At 34.2% G+C, this 11,382-nt stretch overlaps 1 protein-coding gene across 1 annotated transcript; it reads right to left on the bottom strand.

The window, feature by feature from the left end:
* Positions 1 to 2,208: 2,208 nt before the first annotated feature.
* LOC106167342 (eukaryotic translation initiation factor 2D-like) lies at positions 2,209 to 9,291 on the bottom strand. Its single transcript, XM_013546087.2, has 15 exons — positions 9,139 to 9,291; positions 8,556 to 8,746; positions 8,017 to 8,100; positions 7,738 to 7,840; positions 7,451 to 7,558; positions 6,837 to 7,171; positions 6,578 to 6,692; positions 6,393 to 6,438; positions 6,086 to 6,189; positions 5,463 to 5,621; positions 5,210 to 5,299; positions 4,802 to 4,891; positions 4,446 to 4,566; positions 3,917 to 4,091; positions 2,209 to 3,653 (listed from the first exon to the last, which is right to left on the bottom strand). Exons 1-15 carry the CDS (start codon positions 9,192 to 9,194, stop codon positions 3,580 to 3,582), a joined length of 1,851 nt encoding a protein of 616 aa, XP_013401541.2. The 5' UTR covers positions 9,195 to 9,291; the 3' UTR covers positions 2,209 to 3,579.
* Between the last annotated feature and the right edge of the window lie 2,091 nt (positions 9,292 to 11,382).

Genomic DNA, 11,382 nt, shown 5'->3' on the forward strand with positions numbered 1-11,382 from the left:
CCATAGATGATTTAGGCATTTTAATCGAAATAGATACCAATGGTAAGTGTGTCTTATTCCTCCGCCTGCAAGTGATTTTCTAACACACACACACACACACACACACACACACACACACATTTTAGTATCATACTTAAGCTGCATTAGTACTTGCTTCTTCAAGTAGGCAAAAACAAAATCTCTACTTGAAGCTGAAGCTGTCAAATATCTTAAAACCATTTTAACTGATTTTTATAAACACGCCGACTTATGCCACATCTAGTCAGTGTTCATTCATGTTACCTCACAAAGAGTTAATGGTGTTTTTTTATTTCAGGAGATGGAGTCTCATCCGTTGAAGAATGTATTGAGCGATGTGCAATGGTACTGAGTATGCTTAATTATTACAATGCTTTCAATACTGTGAGGACATGGTATTTTTTCTGTATGAAATAATTCTGATTGCGCACTTCCAGTAGTAAAACCTTTTTTATTAGTCCTTGTTAATAAAAGCCTGGGTCACATTTGCCACGGGCGCCACGTACGATGAAATTGTTTACGAAGTTCCGTGCCATTTTTTTTTTTTTTTTTTTTTTTTTTGGCATCGAGATTGGCCACAGTCTACGGTGAGTATGTTTACACTGTATGGCTATCAAACATAGCCATTTCGCCCACATGACCTTGAGTTCAGGTTGGGAAAATCGGTTTGCTGGTTGAAAAGTTAATATATGGAGCCGTCTCAATCTCAGTGTAGTTGGCGTACATATAGTACACCCTCCGCACGACCGTTCAGTGCTGATTGATACGTTGTTGGTGCAGCACCTTGCGTTTCTGAGCACCCGCGTGGTCATAATAATTTTAAACATCTTATCTATTGTTATGCCCCCTTTAACTGAAAAAAAGAAAAAAAAAAAAAAAAAGAAATCCGTAACAAGTCTGCGTCTCGCAAGACAATTTTGCTTGCTGCACGATCACCGCACTGAGCAGAACAATGTCCGTTAGGGAATTGTGCAATCTACGATATTGCTACGGCCTACAGGCTAAGGATTTTAAAAAAAATTGCTTAAAAGAACGATTTTGTACGGTCAGTCCCTGCACGGACGGCACACGGAAACTGATATTCGGTCAGCAAACGGGCACCGTTCGCGGACATAAATGGCAAATGCAACCTAGGCTTTATCTAGGGTTGAAAATACCAGACTCGATAAAAACCTAATATGTCTAAGTGGGTTATTATTTGTGCCATAAATTGTTTCAGGAAATTTCATTCGTATTGCGCTCCTCGTACTATATTCAATCACTTTCAGGTTTTGAAAAAGCACAACTCACAGCTGGTGTAGAAAGCCACCCATAAACTTTACCGTGAATAGTAAGTTTACTAAATGATATAGACAGGTACCCTGTAAGCACTGATATATGATATATATATGAGTATGTATTTGTAAGAACATTTACACACAACTGTTAAGTATACAGCGAGTATACAGTAGGTCGTGAAACAGTAAATCCAGTAGTTTTTCTAGGACTCAGTACAGGGCCTTAGGCTAGTTAAACTAAAAGAAGATTAATATAAGTAAAAGTCGACTAGTGTAAGACACCTATAATAAAGTCACACTAAGCAGTCACAGAAAATAACCGAGTGTTAATCATGTCGCCCCTTTCCGCAATTCGATTAATCTAACTTCTGCAAAAAATATCGGGTTCGGTTACCATGTTCAGTAAACATTGTTTTACAGAGATGTTTCGTTCAGTTTAAGTTCTGTACATTTCAGTTTTCGTCGTTAAAACAACCCCCAAAGGATCAAAACACGCACAGCCTCAGATTCCAGTGATTTTCAAAATTTTGTTTAATACCAAGGCTAATTGGCGGAATAAATATTACTGTGGATAAAACAATCACTGGCGTTTTATTTCAAAGTAATAAGGGATGCCTAGAATCAAGCAGCTAATCATAATACTTTCAAATGATGTAAAACTTCTTGTCTTGATAGCATGCTTTCCATGCGTGGCAGTATCGCAATGATAATGATTATTATGCACCGTTTGGAAATGACGTCTGCCAAAAAACCATATACAATTATGAACCGAGTTGTGCTGACACTTCAATAAAGACATGCGGGTAGGAAATTGGCATGTGAAAGGTGAGTTTCCTGGCACATTGAATAGGCCTACAATTTTTTGTAATTTTCATTTTTTTTTAAATTCTATAAACGCACTATTACAAATGTGTAGGCTTGCTTGGGATGTGTTCGAAACGGTACCCTTTATTACTTCAGGTCTTTCCCAAACATAGGACACGTTTTAAAGAATTACAATGTACGTGACACACATACACAAGTACAATCCTATTTATACATTTACTTATATCAGTATAGTAAATTTTAATTGTTTTGGAGGTCTATAAAATACCTTCATTTTTATAACAGAGCTCATGTGTTGCTTTTTGGACACGTATTCATCATCTGAGAGGAAAGTAATTATGTAATCAATCAATTCCCGCGAAAGAGAAGGACCCGATGTTGGTATATCTCCCCAGCATCGTCCCCATAAACGGTTTTGTAAAGTGAATTATGTAGCATTCATCATATATTACATCAGTTATGACATGTAGGTGACAACGTGGATCACCTAAGTTTTGTCAAGTATAGATAAATTAGATTATTTTTGGCTAGATTAACTTTATGGCACTTAGGTTAAAATGACCAAAACGTAATTATTCAACAAGTGGTGCTATATGTACTTAAAAGTTGAACACACGTTTAAAATCTTACACTTTATCTTTCGTTTAAGCATTTTAATGTCGGACCAAAGAACCTTCCAACTATAAAGCCTTCGGACTACTGAACCTTCGGACTAATGAACGTCGGATCACAAATTTCAGAAACATGGACCAACGAACCTCCCGACTGTTGAACCTATATGCACAACGTTTACAATCATGCTCCTGGTGTCGGTGCAGTAACGTCTAAGTCTGACCCAGTATGACGGGAATGGTCGTAAGCTAGGAACCGTAGTCCGTTTCCATTTGTTAGTACTGGTACATGCGATACTTTGGCTACCTCCAACGTGCACTAATCATGAAACTTCAGACTTCAATTTCTAGGACTATCATTTCTGTCACAATGTGTAATCAATCACAATTCAGGATTTTTGTTGAATATTTGCCATTACATCTTTAGTGTTAAACAATCATCAGCATATAAAATACCAGATAACACATTTTCTTTCTATTAAAAAGAAGGGTAGTTAAGCATGTTGATCATCTTTTTGCTGCATTTTTTTTTTTGCTATTTCCATATATTAGTAATGTATTCTTACACAAATCATGAAACAAAAATGGACCCTTAAAAAAAATGAAATGATTCAAAAACCATTTATTGCACATAATTAAAGTGCTAAAGGCTTATGGATTCACAGTCCATTTCAAAATGATCCTGAAGTATCAGGAGATTTGTGTAGAAATGTTTAGCAAACCAGCTGCACCACTCCGAATGTAATGTTGTTGTCACACTGTTTGAAGTATCTTTGCTCCACATTTTAAAGCATGTATCAATTAATAATCCTATTTGCAGTATTCTGATTGCATATTGTCTAATCTTATTATCTCTTTTTCTTTCCAGATTTTGGTGCTTTTTCCAAGCCTGATACAAACTTCTGAGGGATTTGGTATTTTTCTGAAAAAGTGACAGATTTTTTTCAATTGTTTCTCTATATATTTCAGATAAAAAACACTACAAATTGTCTTCAATTATGCTATAGTGAAAATGCAAAAATACACATTTAAATTGACTGTACATTAATAGCAAAGAATTCTGATAATACACAATACTATACACAGAGGATTAACTTTTAAAGGAGTGTGATTTCTTGGAACTTAGAAGTCCTCTGAACGAGTTTGACTTCTTGGAACTTAGAAGTCCAATATCTACACCCATACCTGTTAGAAGCTTTTCAACATGTGCCACCTGATTTCCCTGGACTAGTACCTGCATGCCCTTATTCTTGCCTGGGAGTGGGGACACCGTGGTGCTGCAGGCTACACCTATCTGGACAGTGTGGGCAAACTCATGAGGATCTATGCCGTAGGTTTCCAGATTTTCCAACAGGGTGACCTGGAGGTAGACATATGAAGAATTTTTTTGGAGATACCTTACATTTTACCAATCAATCTTATTAGAATATACCCCCCCCCCAAAAAAAAAAAAAACAAATAAATAAAATAAATAAATAAAAAATAAAATAAATAAATAAATAAAATAATAATAATGAGAAATCTTTCAACAAATTGAGTTAACAAAGCTGATTTTGTGGCTCACAACTACAACTATATCCTCAATCCTTACCAAGAATAATATTTATTAGCAACTAAAGGTTGAATATTTCAATTGTAAAACTAAAATACTAAAGAAACATGACAAATAATGAAGAGAAGCTTACTCAAAACTGAAGAGATACAGCATTCTCACCTTCTTATTCCCTGCTCTCTGCGCCACGTTGATTTTAATGGGCTGAATCCCTCCTTTCTTGAACACTGGCTTTTGACCTGGAAAGGTAATCTGATGGACCGCATGCATCCTTGACAGACAACTAAAATAGATAAAAGATTTTGTGGACTTATCTAGCTGTTATTATTATTATTATTATTTTGACTAGATTTACAAACCACTTAGAAATACTTGAAATACAATATGAACATATATCCTGATTTGAAAACTTAATATTAAAAAGTTGTTAACCATATATAATTTATAAGAATTAATGACGGAACAGTCTCTACTTCTGTGTTGATATTGATAAAGTTTCTGTTTCTATACAAGCATACCTGCTTGTCAAATCATTCCATCTTAAATGTGTGACATAGTCATTCTTACTGACTAAGCAGTCAGTCAAGATTGGGTCAAGAACTACCCGACTGGAAAATAAATTTGATGACAACAACCAATTAGAAATTTCCTTTTTTTCCTTACTGTAACTAACAGAATGTCTGACAGAAATGTTAACATAATTTAGAATGATTTCAATTTTTGCCTTAAATTGCTAACAATATAATCAAATCATAATTTTGCTGGTGTATAGTTGTTAATTTGAAATACTGTCAACCAAACAATTATCATGTTATAATCATATTGCATCCAGTATATATAAAAATGAACATATCACCAATTATCTTTAAAATCTATTAAATCTTTTATACTTGTCTCACACATTATAAAACAAAATATCTGCTCACCCTTTGTTATCCTTATCTTGGAGGTCATTATCACTGACATATTTCACAAGAGCTTTTCTCACCTCACCTGCAACTAAGATGCTGTCTTTCCTAAAATGACAAAAATAACTTCATAAACTCTTCATAAACCTTTCATAAATATTCATCTCGATTCTTATAAAATAGCACTAATTGTTTTCTGCTGGTACATATACAAAACAATAACAAATAGACAATACTAATATAAAATGGGAAAAAATATATCTGAACGTACTTGTAACCACTTGGCTTGAACAAAATCTCCAAATTATGAGGGACGGAGTACTTCAAAGTTATTTCTGGAGGTTGATAAGATGCTTTAGCACCACTAGTCTCCTCATCTTGTACTTCTTCATGGAAAGCGAACCCCTCGGGTACACTGAACTCTCTAAGACTTATTAAATAAAAGAATAAATTGTTCAGAAATGTTTCATATAAACTATCCCGACCTTCAAGTCCAATGTGCGCCAGCTTATTTTTAAACCTCCACATGTGCACTCTTACTGGACTCTGACCTTCAGCACAGTCTGCGATGTTGACCAATGGCCCAACTGCCAATGCCAGTCAAAACTGGACTGTTGTACCATGAAAATCTGACTCCCCTAAAAGGTGACTCCCCAGTCAGATTTTCATTATGAAAACTTCTTAAATCTTTTTTATCTGAGTATATGACTTTTACTTTGTAGTATGCATAATGGAGGATACATTGGCACTTTTTATTAGTTTGCAGGTGAAAATTTTTAATGAGAAAATGAGAAAATTAAGATGTGTATTTTACCACCCATGCAATGTGTCATGCATCATAATCTGTTATTATTCAAGTTAAACACATCACACAAAAATTGAAAAAATTCTTACCTCTGATTATCCTTATGGATAGTAACAATGCTCTCCACCCCCTTGGATAGCTCTTTGACATCTATAAGGCCTTGGGACTGTTTGATTTGCAGAAACTTGGACAGCTAAAAAGACAACAATAAATAATACTAGTTAGAAATTTTATGTAATGTTATGAGAGGAAGGTTGTTTAGATTAGTCATTCATTTTTAGAACTCAATCCTTTATCGCTACCTGCACTTTGATCAATTACTTGATAAAAACAATCAAACAGATACTTAAACAAAAATGTATTAAAAACTTTTTAATGTTATGATGCTCTCCATACCTTTTTGTGTGACGATTTTTTAATATCAAGAAATCTTCCAGATGGGCTGAAAAGAAATGTATACATAGTTGTTTTTAGTAGGAAAACATCTCAAGAAACATTTTCTTGCATAAACACATGCAATAATGATCTAAAAATGCATCCACACTCACATTTTCAAATCTAACAAGGACACTGATACTTACCAAAAAGGCACCATGTAACTCCTAAAAAATTTACTGGTAAGCAGTGGCAAGTCACTCTTCTTGACCTGTGTCTTTAAAGCACACATAAAGCATATGTCCAAAAGGTCATCCATGGCTGAAAATAAAGAGGCACATAAAGTTAAAAATTGCCTAAAAAAACTTCAAATAATGTACAAATGCCTTAAATCATGGTTAACATGATAAAAAATAAAGTTATGCTCTAAAGTTTTTTAAAAGCTGGCTGAAAAGTATAAGGTACCTTCTGGACTGATTGTCTCTTCTTGGCATTCGATATTGCTTTCTTCGACAGTGACATCTTCAGTCTCTCTATTATTGCTATTTTCTACTCCTGAATTTAAGCCATTATCATCTCTTTCACCTGCTGCACAGTCTGATTTTTCAATTGACAGCTGATTTTCTGCTAAATCTGATAAACTGTTGTCTGTGTTTATTATTCCAGCAGATTCTGGTTTTTCTCCAAATGTCTCAGAATTTTCTTCTGACATTTCTTCAGCTTCTCCATTTTCTTCAAAAATTTCAGAAGGTGCTAAGCCATCATGTACAATAGGTAATTGGCCTTTGTCCCCAGCAGCCCTTTAAATGACATTTCAATGCTATCACATAATACTCCAAAAATATAAGTTAGGCACAAAGTACTGTTATACTGTATTTTGCACTTGTATTGTCTTTATTTAAGAAAGTACAAAAAGTGGAGAGAAAATACCAGTATTTCAACTATATGCACCAAACCTTTGAAACATTATCTATTTAAGAAATTGCTTTAACATACTTTCTGTTATCAGACTCTGTATATCTTCAGATAACCTATAAAAGAATGTATTTTCTTACCAGAAATAGATAGTATTTTCTTACCACAAATGATCTAGATAAGAATGGATAACAATGACTCCTTTTCCCCTCATTCCAGAGTCCACCATATCACTACTGGACAGGGCTGCTCTCCCAATGGCTACAGGACATCTAAAATGTTGGACATATTTTATCTGTTCTTTGCAATATTATTTTGAACTTTCTCAAGTTACCGTAAGCAGAACAGGGTACTTTGCTTTTTAAGTCTTATGTATCTAAAAAGGTTATAATGTGTTTGATATGAAAATGATAAAATTTCATTTCTTGTGGCAAATCTTTGGAAAATATACCTGTTCCCTGCAAGGTTAATTGCACATATGGCACCTTTCTCCAAAGACCATAATGATCTGGGGGTGACATCTCCCTTAACTACTATCCCAGGCAACATTAGATCTGAAATTTCAAAAAAAAATTGAAAAAGTAGATGCATAAATGGTTATGAATTGCTATAAATGTGTGTGTGTGTGTGTGCGCGAACGTGCATGTACGCGCATGTGTGTGTGTGTGTGTGTGTGTGTGTGTGTGTGTGTGAAAAGAGAGAGAGAGAAGAAGAGAGAAAGTGTATTTACCTGCTCCTCCAGATATTTTCTCAAACACTGGAGGCCATGTTGTAAAGACTGGAACGATATCTGGGTTCTTCCACAATGTGTACACTACAAATAAAACAAACGACTCTTGAAAAAGATGAAGATAGAACTGAAATTGACTCTCATACTAGATCTTACATTCTGAAACAGAGGTTACAATATTTTGATCTTATCTCAAGGTCTGCTTCAGGTGAATTTGATGTTTAGTTGTCATATCAAAATATATCAGGAGTCAAGAACTGTAACAACTTGCATGATTTTGTTGTTTGTATTCAATCAATAAATATTTTGTCTTCAATTTAAATTCAAATACAGCTAGCAAACTAATAAATGTCTTGGACATTATATTATTACATTTAATTTAACAAAACAATTGCTAAGATCTGCAAATCAAACACTGCTACAAACTAGTACTTTGATACAGAAATATATTTCTTTATATACACGTACGAACTGTACTGTATATATACAATTAAATGTGCCTACTAGTATATTCACTGAATTATATGGAGAAGACTCACCTGTGGGAAAAAGACATCTATTTACTTCAAAGAATATGGGATTTTTGTGAAGAACATATACTACAACGCTTTCTCCCGAGTGTGAGTAGATTTTCATAATACTCATCTCTTCCTTATTTGGTACCAGATCAGTCCATTGATCAGAGGGAAGACTTGGAAACTGGACTTCTAGTTCTGCTCTCAACTTTTTGCTGAAATAAATAATGAAAATGCACCAATTCTAATCAGATTTGTAAAAAACTACTTAATTACAATGTTGTAGATACCAGATGATTGTACCAGTGGAATACAGGTGAAACTGCACTGAAACTGCTCTATTTTTTATAACAAATATTTCTGACACACTGAAACATCGGAAAAAACATTTATTTGATTTTAAACATCAAGGGCATTAAGTTGAAATGGATATTCAGAAAGTAGAATAACATCAATTTAAGGCTTAAAAGAGGAGGAAACCAATAGGCTGTGGAAAAAAGGCCTGACACTGACAGGATTGAGTCAGAGTGGTGCAATCGACCGAGCAGTCACTTCGTTAATCATGCCCTTTTCTTTAAATGACACACATTTTAATCCATACGCTTACCGGTCAGAGCCCTTAATAGCCGTCTGAGACTTGATTTTAAAAGGTTTGAGAAACATTTCATTGACAAATGTTAAGACCAGAATCAGCCGGCAACTTGATAATATTTCCCCACGCGAAATAATAAAAAATCCTCACCGATGCTGCAGACAACCAGTAAATGAATCACGGTAAGCCTCAGGTTACCAATGTTAAAATTACCATTCACTCGCACTTCCAACGCTTCAACAAGAACAGAATCTTGGCATACCCGCTCAAAATTATAAATGCAGGAGACTACATACAGAATGTGGCTTCTGACAGCTAAAAGTCGCCTTTGGGTGAAGACTGAACCACCAAATTAAAGAAAAATAAACAAATTTGAATCATTACGTGTAAAAGGAAATAAGAAACTTCAAAGCCAGAAAAATATATATCATCAATGTATGAAGATAATTTAACTTCAAACCAAAAAATATAAATCTTCTGTTGTATAAATTGCAATAAAGCTAGCTGAAAATGATATAAGGCCTGATCCCTGATCTATTTAATTTGACTAACGTTAGAAAATAAGTATTCAAAATTAAGCTTCCATTAAAAAGTTTTTTTTAAAATGAAGAAACTATGAGATTTTGCCTTTGAGTTACAGATACAGGTAAATATCAAAAACGAAAGAGGCACGACGGAACAGAAACAGTCGCAGCAAAAATAAATGAATAAATAAAAAAATAAACAAACAATTAAAAAAAATAACAAACAAATAACTAGATAGGAAAATGAGATGTAAATTGTTGCTCGATAAATAAGGTTCAGTAAGTGAGTAAAAAATATATATTCATCATACTTACTTTAAACACATATAATAGATGAAAAACATGATACAGAAATTGGTTAATTTTTTTCATCATTTCCCCTACTTCTTAGAAAACGGCCATTAAAAAAAAAATAGATGACAGATGTCGAGAACAAAAGAGGCAGATGTAGTGTACCCAGCATATATGAACGCAACGCATTTATGAAAGTTATATAGTATATATGCATTGCAACTCGCCAGCTGCTAGTTGTAGGCCTACCGGTTGGCTACCTGACATCCACTCACATTTTGCTCAATGCAGACGTCCAGGTCACACTTTTGTGTATGTTAATGCCTTATGATCGAGTTTCTTTTCATTTTAAATTGTCAATCGTTCGATCAAAGTTGAAAAAAAAATCTATCAATGTGACTTACATGTGAATCCAGATGTGCATAATATGACCCTAATATCGGAAGAATTTCGGTCTCATTGCATATAAGCCTATTATATATATAGGCCTCGTTAGGTCATCTCAATTCATTTTGTGACAAAAGTAGGGGATCATATTAACCCTCCCGTGTATTTTGTTTGAAGTCGGCACTGGTGTTGTATCTCATACCCATCACCTTTAGACTAATTCCTTCTTTCCTTATTTTGAAGAAGCATATGGGAGAAACCTTGGCCTTCTGCGTGGCAGTTTGAGAACTGAGACAGTCCATGCACGCTTTTTTTTTTAAAGAAAAAAAAAAGAACAGAAAAAAATTCAAGGTTTATTCTCTTGCTCACACGGAAAAATATCTAATAAGAGTGAAGTAAATTATTGAAACTATAGATACTGTAGAAATTGAAGAGGAGACAAGGTGTCAATGAGGATTTTTTTTACAATTAAAACAAAAAAAAAAAGAAATTACATGTAGGCGCATATAGGCCTATATGTATAAGCCTATATTATTAGTTTAAAGTCACGCTATTCGCGGAATCATCATCAAAAGTAACCAGTGCTGTAAACCGAGAATAATGTTGATTTATAGTGAGCAGGTAGCCCCATCATATTCTCATGTAGAAATCCGATTGGGATTCAGCCAGGCCGTTCAGCCGGCTTTCCTCTCTTTCTGCAGTTTGTTGTCGCAACTGTCACAATGTAGGCCAATGAAAAATTTAAAAAAGAAAGCTCTATAAATCAAAGATCTCTTATTTTCTCTTTTAAAAAATAGTTATTTAGTTATTTGGAAAAGTCGGAAAAGAGCGGGTTCTTTTAAGAACCTAAAAGAACCTGCTCTTTTTTTTCTTTTTCTGTTTTTTTTTTCTTTAAAAAAGTGCATACGCAGGCTGTCTCAATTTTCAGACTATTTCCATGAAAAATTGGAATATTATTTTTATTCATTTGTTTTGATAGCAAATAAATGGATTTTATGTTTGCCAAATGAAATCAACGCTGCCAATTGCTCTTGGGGAACCAATCGGCTCTTGGAAC

This window comes from Lingula anatina, chromosome 1 (genome assembly GCF_051362555.1).
Source record: "Lingula anatina isolate TDL-2025a chromosome 1, LinAna3.0, whole genome shotgun sequence".
NCBI lineage: Eukaryota > Metazoa > Brachiopoda > Lingulata > Lingulida > Lingulidae > Lingula > Lingula anatina.